This window comes from Poecile atricapillus, chromosome W (assembly GCF_030490865.1).
Source record: "Poecile atricapillus isolate bPoeAtr1 chromosome W, bPoeAtr1.hap1, whole genome shotgun sequence".
Lineage (NCBI taxonomy): Eukaryota > Metazoa > Chordata > Aves > Passeriformes > Paridae > Poecile > Poecile atricapillus.
The window spans coordinates 23,485,798-23,507,994 of record NC_081288.1 but is presented as its reverse complement, the minus strand read 5'-3'; the positions used below and the strand labels follow the sequence as shown (position 1 = coordinate 23,507,994).

General features: G+C 37.2%; 1 protein-coding gene across 1 annotated transcript in view; it reads right to left on the bottom strand.

Annotated features, from left to right (window-relative positions):
* Positions 1 to 22,197, bottom strand: part of LOC131592219 (DNA-directed RNA polymerase III subunit RPC2) — a 71,713-nt gene that overhangs the window by 30,629 nt on the left and 18,887 nt on the right. The window contains exons 12-19 of the mRNA XM_058863600.1: positions 21,686 to 21,820; positions 16,517 to 16,678; positions 13,038 to 13,238; positions 11,833 to 11,995; positions 9,743 to 9,896; positions 8,393 to 8,467; positions 7,522 to 7,620; positions 3,877 to 4,004 (exon numbers count right to left, since the gene is read on the bottom strand). Of these exons, the coding sequence (XP_058719583.1) occupies positions 3,877 to 4,004; positions 7,522 to 7,620; positions 8,393 to 8,467; positions 9,743 to 9,896; positions 11,833 to 11,995; positions 13,038 to 13,238; positions 16,517 to 16,678; positions 21,686 to 21,820 (1,117 nt within the window). The remainder of the gene's footprint in view (positions 1 to 3,876; positions 4,005 to 7,521; positions 7,621 to 8,392; positions 8,468 to 9,742; positions 9,897 to 11,832; positions 11,996 to 13,037; positions 13,239 to 16,516; positions 16,679 to 21,685; positions 21,821 to 22,197) is intronic.

Below are 22,197 nucleotides of genomic sequence, written 5' to 3'. Positions count from 1 at the left end.
ATTCTGATGCTGAAAGTTTTGAGAATTCACCAGAACACAGCCAGCTAAAATAAGCATTAATCCAATCCTCTGGTGTATCACTTACAACAACATTAAACTGTACAATCAAAATTAACAAGGATACAGAAATCAATCTGCTTGAGCCAAAAGGGCTATTACTGCACATGCCAAGAAAAGAATTGCTGTAATTCTCTATTTCCCCTGTTTTCACCATGGATTTTCTATGATTCTGTCCTTTTATATGAGCACAAAGCAAGAGAGCAAGAAGTATATTTTTTAAAAGCTGTGATAAGCCTTGCAAAGGGGGCTCCAACTCAACTCAGACAGATTGTCACAGTACGCACATTAAGTGATCTGGATGTTAAGTATTAGAAATACTCTTTTCACAGTAGAAAGATTAAGGAGTGGGTTAAAAGATTATGACTAAATTGGCAGTGGGGGCGTCGGGGGGAGAGCTCATTTCTGCCTCAGCACTTCTGTGCCTACTACCAACAAGAGGAGAGGTGTCAAAATGAGGTCGTGTCGCAGAGCACAAACACTCCTCAAAGAGCAGTGGCAGAACAGAGCTGCAGCCACAGCACATCCAGATCCAGCTGTGATGACCAGCAAAAGCTGGTTTTGCTTTGAGGTTTGTTTAGATTCTGTGCCCCTAGGCTAGCTGTACAAAATTTGGGAGGACTCCAGCTCTCAGTCCACTGAAGAGCTTTCACAACTGTCAAAACCCCCCAGCACTCAGTTCCTTGAAGCATATTTATCCTCTTAACTCAATTTTAACACATTCAGCTGGCTATAGTACAAGACAGAGCAGTAGATAAAGGGCTTTGCTACTTCACAGAAGCAAAGCAGAAAGTACATCATACAGTAAGAAGCTTTTTTTGTAATATTAAAGTTTTTGCTTCATGATAAGCTTCTACATCAAAGCTCTCAGCCACCAACATCTGTGCCCTTCCTTTTCTTTCAGAGGTTAAAGTAACAGTCAACACCCAAACCTTCATTTCCTTACTCAGCACTTGAGTTCATTTGGGTTGAAACTGCAGTGCACAGTTGGGCTGTGATTGTACAGCTTGCTTTGTGTACCCACACCATCACTTACACAGTAGCACATGGGCATGTGCAATATGGGGATTACTGGCAGGAAAACTGTATGTTTTCATTCCTCTTATTAGGCTTTTACACAGTCACAGATGTACAATGTGTAAAACTGACTGGTTTTTTATGTCTTAATGGAATTAAAAAGTCCAGTTTAGAGCTATTTCTTTAACTGTAGAAGCCTTTGATCCTCTTAAGCATTATTTTACCAACACATGAAATGCAAACAGTACAGACTTTTGTATTTTCATCTTAAGTGCTTCTGAGATTTTAAGGTACAACTGTCAACCTTGCACTTAAGTGTCAACATTCAGCTGAGGTCTTTGCAGCCGCTGTTGTATTTACCACCTACCTTCATTTCAGTCTTACAGTTCAACCTGCAACATATGGTAAATAATCTGTGCCGAAAGTGAGCGGCTTAATTTCAATTTAATTTTGCTGAGATCCAGTTTGGTCATTAAGTGCAGCTCTAGTCCTCCAACAAGATGACTCATCTACCCCTGAAAGGGAGGTATTTTTCAGGGCATGTAATGCTTTCCAGAAGAAACATTACTATTTTAGGACCTAACACTTGTCAGGGACACTGGATTACAGACCTCATTGCAATCTCTGATGTCCACTCTCCGCTTACTTGTGCTTTCGTGCCTTTCCTCAGCTTGATATTGCTTAAAAAAGAGACTTAAAAAAGAGAAGACTGTCCAAAGCTGTGGCACAGCAGCTGTGATATGGTCAGAGGGGGTGGGTCAGTGTTGACAAGCACAAGGCTTTCCTCTCCCGGTCTGAACCCTGAGCTCCCTTCACTGCCCCAGGTTTTGACAGTCAAGGGAGTGACACAGGGAACTTGGACATGAGACTTTCCACATGGCAGTGCTGGATGAGAAGTTGCTCTGCAATTTCAGCATGGAGAAAGAAAGCACTAAAGGTGAATGGTTACTTAAAGGTTGGGGTTTGAAGCACTACATCACATCTCTCCACAAAAATAAACAGAAAAAAGTATGTGCAATGGAATGTAATGGGGGGAATACCCTCTAGGTCTCATCTGATCAATAAACATAGAGAAATATCTCTGCTCCACATATTGCCACTTATGGTGGCTTCTTTCTATGCAGTTATTACAAAAAGCTTCAGGTGTTTGCAGGTACTTCAGAAGAGCAAAATATAGCTCAAGTCATGTGCCAACTTTTAAAATTTACTTTTATCTAGCTGCTTTTTCTTTGAGTCAGGTGTTTTGTCATAACAAACTGAAACAAAGGCTTTTTTTTTATTGCTCAAGATATTCAATGGCTTTTGTGTTCCTAGCGTCAGCAGGAACGTCAGAGGATTGTATCCAAGGAGCTAAATGTGCAAGACCTAGGGTCAAAGCAGCTGAATACACCAACCTCAGAAAACACAGACAATGAATTGCAAATGACACTCAAAACAAAACGGGGAAAAAAACCTTCACACAGAAAACTACAAAAGAACTCCACAGATACTGAATTGGCTTTCTGTACACACTGATCCTGCTTAACTGTGTGTGGTAACTAACCAAACCTTCTGAGACTAATAGTCATAAAATAGAGACTCAGGGGTGGGGGAAAGATAATGGGATGGGGGAGAACTGTAAGGAAAAAGATTGCATCGCTCCTCTTTCCACCCACCCACCCTTTCTCTTTTTAAAAATTTAAATAGAGAACATGCATCTTGCTATTTTCTGTTTTCATGTGCTCAACATGACGGTTCAGCATAAGGCAGTTCCTTTGCTATTAATTCTGCTGAAGAAGTCTCACAAAAGGTGCAGTGTTTCAGCTTTGAACACACAGCACAAAATAAATGCTTTGGTAAACCTAACTGAAGTGGCAGTTTCTTCATGAGACAGAGTTGTGCTACTGTAGCTCCCAACTTGCAAGCAAGCCATCAATACAAGCCATGAAACCAGCCTGTAAAGCACCAGTCTGAATGCAGCTGTCTGAATTGATGTATGACTGCTCAGGCTCCTCTGCCTCAAACACAGGCCATAGACTTGGACACTTTAATGCTGGTTTCTCTGAGTATTAAAGAAAGGATTCGAACTTCACTGCTGTCAATTACCCCCAGCAGCAAATTTACAAAACAGTTGGGTTTTAATGACCAGATATGACACTGTCAAATGAAATAGTAAGTAATCAGAAAATTGATTTTGTTTCAGTACTCACCCTCTTCATCCAAAACAACAAAAGCACAAAATCTAAACCATGGCTGTGGAAAGTGTTCAAATAACTAACCACTCTCTTTCACACTTGATTCTTCTTACTCTCTCATGTAAATGTTAACTATTGATATATTTATTTTTACGACAATTACTCAACCAGTCAAGGAAACACTCCTCAATCTATGCTCTGTCTCTCTTTGTGAGAATACTTTTAACTCTTTTTTGTCTGGAAACACACAGCACATGGCAGCATAGAGAGAAAAAAAAACCAACTCTGCCAATCCTGCAGATATGCTGAAAATTTGAAAGTTATGATGATTTCCAATAAAACACAATAGAAAATGTGAAAATGTTCCAGTTTATTAAAATTTTCTTTTAAGTGTTAAGAACTGCAGATATAGTCTTAAATAGAACTGACTGGTACTTTTTTCACATTAATCTTTCCAAGTTTCAGAGGTAAATTCTTTTTTTTCTCAAAGCTAAAGAAGTGCTCTGTTACATTTCCTAGCAAAGCTTTTATGTGAACCAGGAAAGAAAGAATTTTTCTTTGTCACTTTTGCTACATAGCTTCAAAAACTAAATAACACTTCAAAGAGGAATAAAAAGTGAAGTCTTACCCATGGCTTGTTTCCCCATGGCACACTGGTAAGTGTTTCTTGGGGACTGGTTGTGGTGAGGATATGGAATCAGCCCAGCACAGACACCCAGAAGCGTGAAAGGCTCTATCTCCAAATGGGTTGTATCTCTTAAAAGAAAGAGTACAAATTATGGCAGGCTTGTGAACAAACAACTTCAGTAGAATTTATTTAATTTAGCAGTATCTCATAACACTTTACATTCAATTTTGTTCAGGAGAATGTAAGTCAGTAGGACCTCAAAACATGGATTCACTACAGGATTTTTATTTTTATTACTAAAACCCAACAACTTTATTTTGGCTTTGTTTCCACATGAGAAGAAACGAAGGAGAAATAAGTCAGGGTTTATGAAATTCCGTAATGGAGGAACAGCCTCCAGATAATGACAACCTGAGGGAGCTCAGTAAGACAATAAAACATCAGTTTATACAGTAAGACCCAAAATGCCTTAAGGAAAGTCTTCTCATGTAATGAGAGCCCTCCTCATCAAATCACTAATCTCAGAGATCCAGAAATCCACTGGGGAGATGGAAGAAGGAAGAGCACAACAGATTCAGGTATTAAAAAACCTGTTTTAGTTTTCCAGGGTCAGCTGTATCAGTTAAAGAGAAAACATCTGTCTCCAAACCAGATCCAATGCCATAGGTACATGACATAATACAACACTATTTGAAAAGCTCTGCAAATATTTTGGAAGTGATTATGTTGTTAAAAGATAGTACTCATGAGAAGTAAAAAGCCAGGGAAAAGGAGTAAAGACAGAGAGACAATTTGTTCTATCTGGCATGAGCTTCAGAAGAGAAAGTCCATGCTCAACAAAGACAAATCATAGCACATTTTGGGATGCAAGTGGAGAGACTAATAACTAAGAACGAAGTGTACAATAATGCTTGGCTGGAGCAGATAGGAATTTAAATCAAGATAAGTAATTAGGAAGTGGGGAATTATGAAATACAGATGATTATAACTAAACCTATTCAAAGCCTATCTTTCCTGGATTTATTACAGAGAGCTTGGGTTTATGCATACATTGCTTCTTCCAGACATCTAAACCCAATGCATTCTGAAAATCTCATCTCATGTTTGACTTCTCTTGGAAGTCTTTTGGAAGACTTTAATTTTTGAAATAAATTAATTTGATTACTAAACTTCAGGATCTTGCCAAGGAAATGACAGAAAAGTCTTTATTATGGCAACACTCAAAAGACAGCCAAGCACCATAAGCTAAAAAAGGCTAAGGAGTTACCCACAAGCACATACAGACTGAAGACAAGTGCCAGCAGAAACTTAGATAAACGATATATGTACTACTGGAAGAATAATGAAATCTGAAAGCTGAAAAAAAAGACCTGGAAATCCTGAGGATTAAGCCAATGAAACTATCTATCAGTCCTAGAAATCTTTATAAATCACAAATACACCTGAACAACCTAAAAATTACCTGCTGACCAAAGCACAGCCACTATTTTTCTCCACTTGATAAAAAAGCAGCTATGTTGTCTAAAGCCTGTCTTAAGAAAATACTAATAGGTGAATCCAAACTGCAGTCAAGTAATTGCAAAATGGTCTCAAGAGCCAGAATCAAACTTAAAGCAGAGGCTCCTCCTCCATTCTGCCAAGCTTCACAGAACTGCTGACACTTTTCGAACAATAAAACCAGAGGCTTGAGACTTACTGATTGCAAATTTCTTCAGAGGGTACAAGTGCTTAGAAGTAGATAAACGTTTGCATATAGGGTATTCAACAAAATGTCTTCTTCCAGAGAGGTGAATCCTATTTCAAACAAAGATGATGCAACCTACACAGGTTCTACTACCTTATGAAGTATTCCAGAGTGCTAATGGGAGACCTTCAAACCTTACAGTTTCTGCAGGTCAAAAATGCCACTGCCAGAACCAGGCCCAAGAAAGGAAAGGCAACCTTGTGAGTTTGAAAAGCAGAGTTACAAATGTTTAAGGATAAAACTGAACACATTAGAGGCAAATACTCCAAAGAAAACCCCTCTAATAGGATTGGAAAGATAAAGAGAGGATACTGTAGCTAAAAGAAGCCTCTATTACGAAAGTAGGAATGTTAGTGAGATATTTCAGATAGTGGGTTGTATCAGTTGCATTACCAGAACAAACTGTACCAACATGGTCACACCATTTAAAATGCAAGATGATCATCTGGGGAAAGGGGGGACACAACTCAACTATTCAGGATGTAGGGAGTATCATTACCAAACACAAGGAGCAATGTGCTCATAGAATGCAAGCTCAGATACTTATGGCACTGTTAGCCACTGTTAGCATTGAAGCCAAACTCAGAACAATTGATGGACAATACAAGAATCTTCTGAGCTTCCTGGCAGTTGTTGTGGAGTCCTTTCCTCACACTGGTCCATTGGAAGTTCACTTTCTCCTCCTCTTTTGGACTAAACAATGATTTCATGTGATACATTCCCATTAACCTTCCTAGCTGAGTCAGTTGTCCTGTAACTTAAATTTTCAGCTCCGGTGCTTTGTGGAAGTTACTTAATTTTGGCACAAATTACAGCAATTGTGTGCGCTCTTCTTTGCTCATGTATACAGAACTCAGTCAAGAGCATGCAAGAGTAATTTCTTAAAGTGATAAAGTCTTCAAAAGCCTGGGTAGGAGCAATGCAATTTAATTAGCATAGTTAATGCATTACATTTAGCAAAGGTTAAAGATAATTGAAGGGCTCACCCAGCTCCACTGAAATCAATGATGTATTTCTATTAGCTTGCAGGAATACTTGACCAGGACAGATTATTTGGAAAAAGAATTTTCTGCATAAATCTACTGATCAAACATTTCACAGAGATAACTTCTAGCATTTCATATTCAGCCTTCAGTTCACAGGATATTGTCAGAGAAACATTAAAAACCAGTAAAAAGATAGGAGGACTTAAAAATTTAAAAGACTCCTTCGTTTAATGTGGGCTCTTTAATCACAGTCAGAAGACAAGGGTAAAAAAAATTGCAGCAGGTCCTTCAAATATGTGGAAAACATAACAGATCTGGAAATATTTCTGAATTAAAATCACATATCAAAAATGGTTTTAAGATGTGTGGTAAAAAGTACACATAATGATGCAGACATTTTTATAAGGACCTATTATACATCCAAAAGTCAAAGGGAAGGTCTCATCCCAGCACTCTGTTTACTGTAAGGTAGGTGTCTAGAGTCTCTTTATAGCCAGAAAATAAATTTCTAAATAATCATGATATGCTAAGATAATCAAACAACATGTGGAACCATTTGCCTTCTGGACATCTGTTGGGTAAAATTATTTATGATGAGCAGCCCAATGATCAAAACAAAAAAAAAAGAGCCACATCCAGAGAAAGAAAGGATATACCTTTATATAGTTAGTATTTTTGAGAGTCAGTAGCAAGAACAGATCTCCCAAAATCTAAACCATTTTTTGTAACTTCCCATGCATAATTTAGGATGTGTGCAGACAGATTTCTTTCTTTAGCTTTCATTTGGAGTAGTTTCAACCATTAGCAAGGGAGCAGTGTGTACATGTGAAAATAGTAACATTATTTATATGTTTGCATTTCAGAGAGTCACCCTATGAAATATTTTCCCATATCAGTTACTGAATGCATACTTACTTATTGATTGTATTTTCATACAGGGCAATGTTACAGTCATTTTCTTCATTCACATCCAAATATTCAACAAGGCCTTCATGCAAGAAGTCTTCAAAATTCCTACAGATAAATTAAAAATTACACAAGAAGTACTGTTTTATATTTCTGCAAACATAAAGTACTTAGTGTATATATTAAAGGACTGTAATATGTAAAGTTAAACCAGATAAATACTTTTACATGTAAAGTTCAGTGCATATTACATACTGATAAAAAATGTGTTTTTTTAAATAATCCTGTTGCCCACTCACTGCTTCACAGTCTGACAGATGAATGTTACTTACTTGAACAACTAAATAAAATCTTCCCATATGTACTCATCATCACTGTAAATGTAAGCAAATATACGGATAATCATGTACGTTTTTGTGATAGTTTTGTGAAATTTAATTAGAGCTAAATTTAAATGCCTTTGTGTGAGTGTGGCATTTTTAAAAAATATATAAACTAAGAATTTGCAGAAACTTTGAAAACTTTTTAAAAAACTCTGAATGTGCCTAGTTTAGGGTGGTTAAGTTGATACTCCTGTGAGGTATTTGATTTTTCAATCAGGAGAAGGATGATACTGCCTCAAACCTTCCACTTGCAGAAAGATGAAGCTGTGAGATGTATTTGTTCTGTATACTCACCAAAGCTCACAGCAGTAACAAAATAAGAACACCAGCCTTAATTTGACTTTAAACAGAAAATCTCCAGTAGAGAGATTATGAATTTATATAGGAGAGCAGACTTCTCTAATTAGCTAAACCAAGACTGTGAAATACTGACTGACTGAAGCACCTTCACAGTATTTACTTGGTGAAAATTAGTATGGTCTACTTCAATTGCGTACCTGTATCCTTGAGCCAGTTCTTCCATATGCTTGTTTGTAACTGCAGGTTTCTGCTTCTTGACAATTATGTAAGGCCTGAAATATATATATATATATATATATATATCAAAAAAAAGATTGCCATAGCAAATACTTAAACAGGTAACTTAATTTATACTTACACTAAGAACCCTGCCTATGCACAACTTATTCTATAAACTGTTCTTAAAATGTATTTGCCTTTAACAGATAAAACCACATAAATAAAATCAGTAACTATTCATTTAAAATGTGTATCAAAAAAATCAAGACTTATATTTTGAGGTGAAAGCCATTTTTTCCCCTTTAAATCATTCAACTAAATTTTTTTAAGTTTTTCCTACAGATTTTGATGTTGGCTTTAAAAGATTTGAGATTTCCCCAACTACAAAGCTAAGAACAGCATTTAGTACCGTGGTTACTGCAAGGATTTTATAGGAACCTAAGTGAACAGTTTGTGCTCACGTGTCCACATGCAAAGTTGCATTTTGCAATTGCCTACATGCTGTAAAGTACAGGCATTTACTGTGGGTGATCTCTGATGAATCCATAAATTTCAACAGCACATGGATCTCTGAAGGCTTCCCTACCACACAAAAACACTGACACAAAGGATGGCATGCAAGAAGGCAACGTCAAGGGCTGTTGCTATTTGGACAAGTTGCTTTGATAAAGAGCAGCAAATAGCTACAAGATACTTGTGGAGTCCCCTCTGAAGTCTAAATAACTGTTAGAAGACTAATAAGCACTTTTAAATGGTTAATAGGGATATCTGAACAATTGCAGGGTGAGGGGTGCTACAAAGCAAACTTGGTAAAGCCTTGCAAATCCACATGATTTCCCTTGCTTTTATTTTAAAAGTTTAAAGCTTTACTCCCATCTCCCCAACTACACATATTAGCCCTGACTGGAAAAGTGATTTCACTGAATATGCCACTACTCTGGATCTCTTGACCAGGTATGATTAATTGATGGTTTGTACATTTACTATTTTGGAGCCTCTGACATGCCACAAACTACATTCAACTCTGAGATTCAATTAATGAATAATGTGAAATACCACCAGTAGTTGTGACTGCTGCTTTTTTCAAGTGCACACAGAATATGCACACAGCCAGTTAATGCTAAAATATGTATATATTCATTAACCCGTTCTGTCTCTTCCAACCTCTGCCTGTTTTGAATGACGGCTATTTAAGGAGAAAAGAGATGCTCAAGTCGTACTAAACTTGTTCAAATTTGTTTAAATCTGTTCCCATGAAAGTCTTAGCCCAGCATAGAACAGTGTTTATAGCCAGTTCAGTAGTGAGGTAATTCTGATAAGAAGTTTACCTGCACAATCTTCCTCCATCAGAGGAAATGTAGACACATCTGTCAGACAGATTTGTAGAGATGGAAACGAATTCATTGATATAACCCGCTCGACGCAAGATCCGAAAGGTGTTGACTAATTTCTGGTGATCACGTATGACTCCAAGAATGTTACCTGTTCAGAGAGAGAATAAATACCTGGTGCATCCTTAGCACATCCAAAACAATTTACAAATTCTGATCATGTGTGGCATGCATAGTACTTCCTGCTTCTTGCAAATAATGAGTTCTTGTAAAATCTCCCTTCACTAAGGTGAGTAAGAATTGGCTCTTTTTTCCTTTTGATTCAAAATTGTCAGAATTTCACAAGTCATCTACCTGGACGCTTCCAAAGAGCCTGAGAAACCAAATGATATGTTTCTTCCAGCTTTCTTCAAGCATGTTTCTGCTCAGGTGCCCATTCATCAGTTGGTGCACAAGTTGGCAACTCTGAAGTCTGCAATTTCACCTGTACTGAAATGGATTCAAGGTTTCCAAGAACAGACTAAGGAACGGCCCTGCTGCCTTGTCAGAAATTTTAAAGTCCTGATATTTTGATATATGTGATCACTCACATCAGCTCCAGAATTTCTCTTTCAGGTACTTAGCTCAACTCAGCTATCCTGGCAGGGCACTTCAGCTCCTACTTATATCTTCTGATGCATGATGAACAAACAAGAGAGCAAAATTCATTTAAAGAGTCACCTGCCAAAAGCAATCTTAATATATAAAATAAACATCTATGGTCACATTTCACAAATTTTAAAGGAGAAGACCAAGGATGATAGTTTAGGGAATTTATAAGATCTTGTACTTAACAGATTATCTGCCCTCTTAAGTCATAAGTTTAAATCAGGACCAAGTCCACAAGTTTGAATTTTTTATGGATTAAACCCACAAACCACTGGACTGAACAGCAACTTGGCTTGCCTCACTTAGTACTAATTCATCCACATTTGGGAACGTACTATCTTTTTCCGTATTGCAAACTGAGCTTGTGAAGGAACAGTCCAATATTTTGGCTCTGCACTCGTCTTTGGACCATAAAACAAGACAGAAGAGAGTGCATGTGGTTTCACTGAACCTTATCTTCAACACACTGCTACAGAAAAGCAAAGCAAAGGAATGCAGTTCGGTCAAGTCTTGCTCTAATGTTACTGGGAAAAGACAGGGTTGAAGAACAACTGCTGTTTAATTCAAGGGTAAATTAAGAACTTATTCATGGTGGCAGACGTTACACACTGGTCCCTGGAAGCGGATGCTGCTGACAAAAGGCTACTTTGAAGTCAGAGTTATAGTTATAAAAATGTCAGTATTTTGAAATCTGATAGCATAGTACCTGTTGTTTTAGAAATGTTAACAGATCAGTTGTAAAAGAAATATGAACGTGCAGATGCAAAGCACGTGTGCCAATCCATCCCTTTAACAAGAGAGGCTTGTTTTCCATGGCCTAATTTTTCTAATCACACACAAAGCAAGATGCTCCTTCAAAGATAGTTTTAAAGAGAATAGCACTGCTGAACTTCCCAAACAATATTTTGATGTTTCCTTTTTGTTTTTAAAGGCACTTTAAAATGCATGAATATATATATATATATATAAAATATATAAAGATTACAGAAAACTAAATACTTTCTGTAAAGGAAGATCTGAATTTGTAAATTTATTACAATATTACAAATTGAAGTTATTTTCTTTTAAAAGTACTTTACAAGTAGTACCTCCTTTGACAATATCTGAAAAAACAAACAGACCTCTAGCTGAATGTGCATATTTTTGTGCCTCTTTATGCAAGTGGGCTTAAAAACAGGGCTGAAATTTGAGAAAGCTTCAATTTCCCAACTACACACATCTGCAGTCAGAGTTCTGAAGACACAACTTCATGCAACTAAGTGTCATCATCTGGCCCATCTACTTTGCCCAACCCTATCAAAATATTTACAGAGGAAATTATTTGCACATGGAAAGCAGCATCTGCAGTTGACTGTGCTCCAAGAACTACTGGAGGGTTTCTGAAGCCTAACTCTCCATCAGCAACAAATCAGAGTCAAGACTGCTGAAAAGTAACGTACCATTAAGAAAAACCAGGAACACGTTTGGGTATGAAAGTTCTTCACCGCAGAGCAAGTTGACATCTTCAACTCCAAGATTACTGGCTAATTTAATAATTGGGCCATCTTCCATATCCGTAGTAATATGAGTCATGAGGGCAAGGTTTTTAACCAAACCACAGGCCTAGGAAAAAACAAAACCAAAACCCACTAATTTTATTCCTTCTCTTTCTATGTGTTAATACCGTACTCGCATTTTCCTCTCCAAACTGTACTTATGACTGACAAAAACAAAAAGATGGCAAAGTACAAAGTGAAAGAAATTAAACAAATTAATGACCCTGAAATTTTGGAGGAAAAAAATGGTTAGCTTTTCTATATCACATTGAAATGTAATGTTTTAGCATTTACAAGCTAATAAAAAATCCAGGCACTGAAATATATTTTAAATTAACCAACCATGTATAACCCTATATTTCTCTCCTCAGCTACTCAGCAACATAATGGAAATACAAAATCAGTCCATTTATCAATTTTCCACGTATCCTGTAAAACAAAAACATTAACATTTTTAAATGAAAAAGTATCTTCTTATACAGTGTAACTTTATTTCAACTACTTAATGAGACTAGCTCATATTGAATTGTTCAGAGTTCCTCCCCCAAGAGTATCTTCTATTCAGAAAAAAAAAAAAAAAGAAATAAAAGGAAAGCAAAGCAAAGCAAAACAAAAAAAAACTGTCAGAATCAATTTTTTGGTTTAAATATGTACAAAGATGGTTTTCTTCCTCAAGCTAACGGCTAAAGAAATACTGGTACATATTTCCAGAAACATTGCAGGTTGATGCTGCAACTTCAAAACAGAATGTTTATTACACAACAAAGGGAGAGGGGTTTAGGACTCCTCTTTTTCTGCTCTCATCAGAAGAGAACAAGTAGTTCCACTGCAAAAATAGGACCTATTCATGTCATTCTCATATAGCCAAATACTTTCAGAACTGCTTCCAGACAGTCTATGCAGGAGAAAAAAGGCAATATAGTAAGGAGGACCAGGATGTAAACAGGTGGCATGTAAGAAGTAAGTTGTGTTATCAGGCTGAGAATAGTTTATTTCTCCAGAAACCTCCTCATCAGAACTATTCCTCCGATGAGGACTACTTGCTTCAAATTCAAGTGTCTCCATTCCTCAGGACAAGAAACACAGAAAGCAAAATAGAAACTCCTCACCTCTCCTTCAGGAGTGTCAGAAGGGCAGAGCATCCCCCATTGAGATGGCTGTAGTGATCGAGGACCACTCACTTTCCTTGTCTTTTCAAACTGAGAAGAGATCCTGGTCATCATTCCCAGAGCAGATATGTAGGACAAGCGGGACAAGACTTGTGTCACACCTTGGCGATCCATCTTGAATCTCTTTAGAGACCAATTTCCCTGTAGAATAAAATTTATGTTTCAAAAGAATTTGCATAGCTTGTCTGTGTCTTAACTTTGCCCAGTGTCTAGACAGAATGGTATCTGAGGAGCTTTGCAAAACAAATGTTGCCCATTTATAGAAATAAAGTTTTTAACTATCTGCCTATAAACTCCTAATTATAGCATTTCTGTGCTAAGTATTAAATAGAAGTTGAAACAAAAGGACTGCTCTTTCACATGAGAGGATACTTTTGCTATTACATATTCAATCACACAAATATTCTTTTTCATCTGTCCCTCACAGGTAAATCATTACTCAAATTTAGCCAAATCAAATTATTTTGGTTTTGTTTTACAGATCTTTTTTTTAGTATTTAAAAAAGAAAGGAAGGCCTTTGGAGTGATATTAACACTTTTACAATAGATCCCATGAGCTTTCAGTTTTGCCTTTTCCATGATTAGTTACTTTTGTAGAAAACAGAAATTTATGCTGGAGAAGTCTGACATCAAAGCCCTCTACTTTTTTGAAGCCTAGTGTTTTTGGAATCCAGAGGAAAAAGACTCATTGATGTGTTTTCCCAGAAAAGAGAGTGTATGTGGGTGGGTGGGTGGTTGGGTGGGTGTGTGGGTGTGGGAGGAGTAGGTCTACCCAACCTCCATTTGGATTACACCAAATATGAAATGCAAGATCCATGCACATCTCAGAGTGTTTGTGTTTCAGGACTGTCACTGGCACTATCACTTGTGGTTTTAATCAGGAGAACAGAGGAGCTCAGAGCATATTCCAGGACACATATTCTATGCTGAGCAGATGAATAATCCCTACGGCTATCTTGAAATTTGGTGCTACAATTTTTGCCTTTGTGACATTGATTCCATATCCAGTTCTCTGAACTTGAGTCAATGGATACAGAAACTTTCTGTCTGAAATACTATTTACTCCAGGCACCATGTTACTGGTCAGTCTAAAGATAACATTGTCCCAAGAACTGCTAAGAATTCTGCTAATTCTTGAACCACTTTGGCCAAACTCAGCTCACCAGTAATAACAAATAATATGAAGCTCGCTTGCTGTACTACACCAAAGCCCTTTTAGAGGCTTTGGTGAGATTTTCTTGGGTTTTTTATTTACACTTTTAACAGCACAATCCCATTCAGTAATCAACAGGAAGAAAACACCACCCATACGAATGACTTTGTTATTTGCTTCCACTGGAGACTATCAAGTATCTCAAATTTGTAATAGCAAATGGGAAGACATCATGCCCAATGGCAAGTCAGTCAAAAGAAATCTTTTCATTTGTTCAGCATCTTTGGGAAGGGTTCTCTCACTGACCATTTCATTCTCTAAAGACTGGGAGTTATGAGACTGTAAGTGGAACAATACAATAAATCAGTAGTTTTTCTTCACACTAGAAAGTATTGCGTCTGTACGTTAAACAAATATGTGGTTTCTCCTTTGCTGCCTAGAAGAGTCTAAAATCAAAAAGACTAGGAAAAAATAAAAATACTGCCTGAAGAAGTCATACAAAATATTCTTTATGCTTTGGAAGGGACAGACTAGATCTTTCAAAAGTTGTCCACAAAAAAAGAAATCCAAAAGGGGCCAGGGCAGTTGTGAAACCACCCCCATTGAGAACATCCTATTGAGAACTCTTATGAATGGGAATTTTCCCCCTCAGTGGCATCAGGTGGTTCTTAGGATGCTGGAATGTCCATGAGACTTGTGGCACTACTGCCTGTCCTACCTTCTTTCCTGGGCTTTTCCAGGGTAAGGAGAGGACCCGTAGCAAATATCACTGAGTACCACTGTACAGCTGATGCAGTAGGGCTATGAATTCTTTTGCATGCTACTGGTGTAATTATGAATCTGCTCAGTTATTTCATGCTCTTTGAGACTATCATTGAAGCATTCTGGTGAGATTGGAGATTGTCATTTCCAAGAATGGTTTTTATGGTATTTGCTTAATCTCTTGAATGGTGTGCACTGGGCATTGTTCCTGAGAAATTATTTTTCAATGCTTAAGAGCAGATGGTGTTTAACTGCTTATGTGGCAGTAAAAAAAAGTCCAAAGACAGAGGAAGAACGAAGACTTCACTGAATATGGACTGAATATTTGCAGATTTATCTCTGTCAGTCCAAATGGAAAAACTGGCACAAGCTAGAAGAAAGCACTAGCATTTAGAGCAACAAATCTGTCAATTGTTTTGGTTATGTGCACTATAGAGATTTAACTACATTTGGGGCACTCATAAAATTAAACAGTGATAAGCTTTAACACTGGGATTTGTAAGTTACAGGCTGTTGGCGGTTTTGGATGCAGTATGTGGAGTTAATTTGTTTACAACAACCAAAGAAAAACCTCAGTTTCATGCTAGGCAGAAAAGCCCTCTCAAGAGCACCAGAGATTAAAAATTAAGTTTCACAATTTTTACCAGCTCCTACAATACTTAAGTCTAATCTAATTTCTTTTAACAATCACGCATTTCAAAGTCTTTTACAAGCTACTAGCTGGATTTCAGGAGCAATCTCACAAATTGCTCTTGCAGATGTCTGAGGTGAAAGAAAAAGTTAGTATCTATTATTGTTCTTGTCCACTGGTGTGAATGAGAGTATCTGTTCCAGCAGAAGATGGAAACAGACTAAAACCCAACCAAGACAAAATTTAAAGGGCAATTATAAGGGTTTTTTTTTAAAAAGGATAACGTGGCATGGATATTATGGCACGCAACAGATTTCCCTGTTAGATAGATCAGCACCATTAGCACAGAAGTACTAACTTCTATGCTGCAAATTTGTTCATTCCAGCAGCTTCAAAATAAAAAGGCATTGCCCTCAAAGAGCTCAAAATTGAGGTTGAGGGGATTTTTTTCCCCTCTTGTTCATGATGTTTTCCTGCTGTTTTTCAAAAATCTTTTGTACAAATGATGTAACCTGACCCCAGCTAAATCCAGATAATAAAAAACCACAGAGTCAAGTAGAACCTAGAAGACAGTCAGTTGGATAAATACAACCATGGCCACTTTTATTTTAAATTTGCCTGTTTCTACCATTCCTTCTCAAAAACTAAAACATCAGTTTGAAATAAAAGATGCTTGATCATTATTGATTCTTCACTGAATTCCAAACACCCTGCCCGTGACGGAATTTTGCAATTTTAATCTATAAAAGAACATGAAATAGATCTGCTTTTTAAACCAAAACCAGAAGGTTCACCAAAAATAAATGTATGCACTTCCATCATTCACTGTGGTGGAAAAGCTTTGCATCCTAGAATGAGAACAGAAATACTTACTGTGGAGATGGCATTGACCATGCCGTTGGTGATCTGGTCCTGCCGCATGTGCTTCACGACATCAAACTGAGCTGCACGCTGCTTGGGGATGACCTGGTCAGCAATCTTCTTCAGCTCTGAGTTAAATTTTTTGAACAAATCTTCAAACAGAAGAGAAAGAAGCTGGAAATACAAAACAGTTAAGGGAAAAATTATACTTCTTCAAGTCTAGGAAATGGGGAAGGAGAGGGGAGACACAAGTTTAATATTTCTACCTTTCTAATTGTCGGTTAACAGGTAGAAATAACTTTTCTGTTTCACAAATGATAATTTTAACCCAAGTTTTTTGCCTTGTTACAGTATTAGAGAACTTATCTCATAATAGAAATTAAGTACAATGGTCTAAGTTTATGCACTTACTCCTTTCTGCTTTGCTTTAATCCTTCCTTCACAGTATTTTATTGTAGCCATACTTCTCTATGCTATCCAACTATTTTCCCTAATCTGCTACATTATAATGCAGCTAATTTACTTCTTCCTCCCTAAAGTTACAAACTCTTTTAGAGATATAATACCCTAAATGTACAACCCTGAATTACACACAAGATTTGGAGGCAACACTGGTTTTTACTCTAATACATACCTCAGGTTTCATAGGCAGCTTCCTTACTCATACACACTTTTATCCTGCTACTTTCTGCCAATCACAATCTGTGGAAAACTAATTACACCCACAGAGGTCACCTGGTTCAACATCATTCTGTTTTCTAGAACTGCTACTATCTGGAAAGTGCAATACTCTTCAAATCTCTCCCTTAAAAAATAAAAACCAACAACCCAAAAAGTCTTCAGTTTAGGCAATAAAGCTACATAACTCAGCTGAATTCGAAAAAAAACCCCAAACAATCAACCCAAAATGAACCCAGCAACAGAACTGGTCAAAAGTGTTGCATTTTAAAGACAATTATTTCTTGTATATTAATTATTTCTTTAAAAAGCCATAAAAAGAAAAAAATCTACCAAAGTTGTAATCTGACTTTTTTCTCCAATCTGCTTTGTTTCTGCAGTGTGCTCAGCCTCTTCTTGCAACAGCAACAGTTTTCCAAAACATTTAAACCCGCACCTCATGCTCACAATGAGTAGCTTTGCAAGTAAGCAATGTAAACTCTAAAGCCTGACAATCCAGTCCTGGGACTTGAGTCTAAAACAGCTTCAAGTTTCAGAAGAACCAAAAATGCAGCTGCCAGAAATGGTAGTTCCCAGTCTACAAAGCACTCATTGTAGAACAAGCTATGTGCTCATCCATCACAAGCTAAGACACTCTGGAGTAATTTGTACCATACGATTTTTGTATATGCAGAATTAAACTGTATTTTAACTGTCTCCATGAGACATAGTCCCCACCTTCTGGAAAGAAGAAAGTAAACCACACTCATTCCTCTCTCCTAGGATGGACCAATAGTTTTCATCTCCTTTCCTCTACCTCTGTGCTCCAGCTGGGCTGACCAAAGCATTTGGCAAATGACACTGTAAAGCTGGTGACAACACACACTGTATGCTAACCCTTGACAAAAGTGGAATTCTATTGCCAGTCTGGACAGACAGGTTTTTTAGACCTGACCTTGGAATGAGAGGAAGGTGCTGCAGACCCTTTTTCCCTACCTGATGTTTGTAATACCATTAACAGACACAAAATTCTACTCTCTCACCACTGTCACAAGAAATCCAGTCACCTGCAAGTCACCTCCAACTCACCCGTGATTTCACTGTTAGTTGAAATTAGATTTCCACAAGAAATAAAAGGAACTTTTATGAAGCATTGTCTTAGGAAGGAGAACTCACTGGAGCCCCCAAAAATAAGATTATAAGGGAAGAATTTCAAAAGTAGGGGAAAAGTAAAGTGGAGGAAATGTGTCATTTTAAGATGGCTGATATGACAATCATGTTAAGAACTAAACTTTTTTGAAATTAACTACAGTAAACATTTGATCTCAAGAGCTTTGAGCAGGATTTAAACACTTAACTAAACACTTTAAATACATTAAATACTCAGAATACATTTTCATATTTGATTCCTTGATCAAAAAGCTGCAAGAATCTCTGAATTCCATATGCCATGCATGGGGTTTGTAAAGCCATACCATCCTTCCTTTTCTCTAACTAATAAAGTCAGTTACACCCCAAGTACACCAACTTGTTACTGTTTGCCAGTCTGGAAAGCCTCATACTTCGCTAATTTCACTCACAGACTCTAAGAGCTCTGACTATCTGGCAAAGAAGAATCTCACAATAACCACATTATTTAGGTCAAGAGCAAGAGATTAAAGAAAAAGGATGGAATGCCACTGATAATATTCAATGGATTTCATAGTTAGTCCAGAGCCTTTCAGCCTTCTTCAGAGAGGAGCACTAAGGAGCAAATTATATTTAAGGAAAAAAAAATACTGACAGCTCATCAATTGATTTTCATTGAAAATCCTAAGAAAAATTAATAAAGAAGTTAAGCTGCTGAAATACAGTTTCAGCAATTAGCTTAATGTCAGAGAATTCTAATTAGGCGCCTTGAGATTGCTATTTAGCGTTTAAGCCTTTAGAGTGCCAAATTCTCCCTTTCACACAAACTGGTTGCAAAATTAAAGACATTAGGCAGCCTTAATTATATTATCAGAACAGCTGGGATTAGGCAATCTCTGAAGTCAAGGCGGTATTCTTTTGTCACAGGGTAGAAATCCCTTGCTTTCCAGGGTGCCGGATTTTGGTGCTGTTCCATATCTCACCCATACAAAGCAAGCTGCATTAGAAACAAAAAAAAAAAAAAAAAAAAAAAAAAAGAGGACAAAGAACAGAGTAATGCTTAGCAAATAATGAACACATTAAGGGAAGAGAAAAGGTAGGTGAAAAGATTAAGCCTGAAATCGGTAGGTTTTGCTAACACCTCAGCTGGCACCTGGCCTACCAAGCCTCTAGTGGCAGACAGACTAAGAGAAAGCTCTGTAAACCAGCTTGGCTAGTGGATACAACTCTGTTATCTAAAGCTAAAGCACATTTCGTACTCTCTTGTCCCATGGGGTGTGAAATTAGCAGCTATTGTTTTCACGCATTTTTATAAACACAATGCCATTTATGTCTTTACACTGTTTAGACCACTGTGTTTTTCTCCTCACATGGGAATCTTTTCTTTTTTTTTTTTTCATTTATTCAGATTTTAAATCAACAGGATTTTTATTCCAGGAACATGCTGGCATTAAAAAAACAAAAATGAAAACAAACTACCACCAACCACTTTATCCACACAAATTTTAGCTAAACACAAATATCTAGAAACTGGAAAAACTCTACACTATTTAGTCTGCAATCCAACAAAAATAGTATTTCACCAAAAAAATGGCAGAGGGGAATTCAACCATTCAGCTTGAAATGACCATTTAAAATACCACAAGAGAGAAAGAACTATTCTTAAACAAGTGTTAAAACCCCCATACCTAGTTCTCCTTGATGTAGAAAAAATATGAATTGGCTTTGTTGTGATGATCCTCTACATTTAAAACCTTTTCCCACATAATTTAAAACAACTTTGGTTGTTAACATCTGTGTGAGCAGAGGCTTTATACTTACAGCTTGTAGAAAATTCTTTACCTGTTCTACTTTCTGCTTTTAAAACTATTGGGAAAAAACAAACTACTCCTTCAAAGTTAAATAAGAACAATCTGATGACCAAGCAAAAACTAATTTTACTGATTATAATCCATACTGAACTACAGCAATATTACAGCAGAAATCAATCACAGCTTAAAATATTTATCTCATTAGAGCGTTGCACTACTGTACATTTACTACTCCTTACACTTTAGAAACACATTCTGTCTCAGCACCAGGGTAAAAATTTGATGAACAGTGAAGATATTAATTTGAAGAGAGAATTTTCTTATCCTAACAAGTTAAAAACATTTTTTTCATTGCATTTTTGCCTCAAATGTGTTCAAGAGTACCCTCTTAGTTTCTTCAGAAACTAAGAACTAGACTAAACTTCAGAAATTTCAGAAACTAAGAAGCAAAGCCTGTGTTTTTTACTCTAAAATAATAGCACTGTGTGTGTATGTGTTCACATATGTACACAGAGGGCAGGGTGGAAAGAAGGAGTATGAAACAATATGCAAGCACACATCTTAAAAAGTGTAATAAAATGAGAATGTCCACTGGACAGGAACAAAAAGGAACAAACACTGTTTTGTGTGTGGAGACAGAAATCCCAACACAAATGCTGTGAGCAGCAGAGATGCAGTTTCTGCCATTCAGTGTATTTTGTGTACTTGTTTGAATTTCTGACACATGACCAATAACCACAGGTGACACCAACTACTGAAACTCCAACTTACATTAGTACTGAACACAGCAAAGCCATTTTAATATAAACTGTTTAACCAAATAAGCACACAAGGCAAGGAAAAATCCAATCCATATTAGCCAAGCAGTTCTTTCACCTGACAGGCCAATTCCTCTTGCATTAGGAGGATGCAGTTTGGCCAACAGCTGTGAACTGCCACTCTCTGCAAAAGGATGCTTCCAGGCAGATACCTCAAACCATTCCCTCTTTTACAGCCCTTTGATACTGCCTCTGCCTCCAGTGTCAAGATTCTGCAAGCAGAGAACTCCATAAAATTGACTTTCATTAGTTGCTCAAGTTAACTTTGAGACATTCATTTTGTTAACTCATGCTACTCTAGAGGCCAGACAGGCAGATGACAACAAATTATGGGAGGCTTGAGCGGCTGTTCTGTGAGCTGTTACACAAGCTGGACTCTTCACAGTGGGACAGCCTGTACCTGACATGCAGGAACCTTCTTTGTCCCAGTTTATTCCTTTACCCAGCTGCTTAGAGGGGAACACTGGGGGACAGCTCTTACTGCTGCCTTCTCGACACTAACAGTGTTATGCCACAACTGGAACTGATGCTGTATTTGCACTTCTCTGTCCCTTTGTCTGGTATAAAGAGGCAATACAGAAGTGAGGATATAATGTATTAGTCTCAGTCATGGAAGAGATCTATGAGTCAACACAGAAAAGCCAATAAAAATAAATTGAGAGGGAAAACACTTCAGTTGAGAAGACAGGGATACTCCTTATTCTACATTTTTTCATAGGAGACAGCTACAAAACCCAGAAACATTTGTCTCTGAAGTAAAAACTCACCTGCCCTGCCAGCTCCAAACGTTTATTTCCATAATAGTCTCTGTCATCTACTTTATTTTCTCCTTGAGCCAAAATCACTCTGCGTACCATCACTGCTGTGTATATGCACTTAGCACGAAAATTGAATTCCTTCACCTGTGAACAAAAAACCCAAAAAAACTAATCAAAACAAAAACACACCAGTGTTTCAGGATCAGCAACTTAGTTCTCATTCAGACAAACACATCCATTTAAATCACTGGTAATCTGGGCTGACTGAGCTACAAAAGGGGTTTCAGTGTTTCACTTTCCTTAAAAATGTAAAAAAATATATATTAGTTACTTTGAAGCAGATAGCAAACGAAAGTAAATCAGAATAAAGGTATAGGTCATGAGATGAAAGTTCTGAATTAACACCTGATACTGCCTGGCTATGCAGAAAAGTATAGTTTGATTAGTTCAACGGTACAGTATTTCACAAAGATTTCTTTTGACTCAATCCAAGTCTTCCCCTTTATTTTGAGGTTGATTTA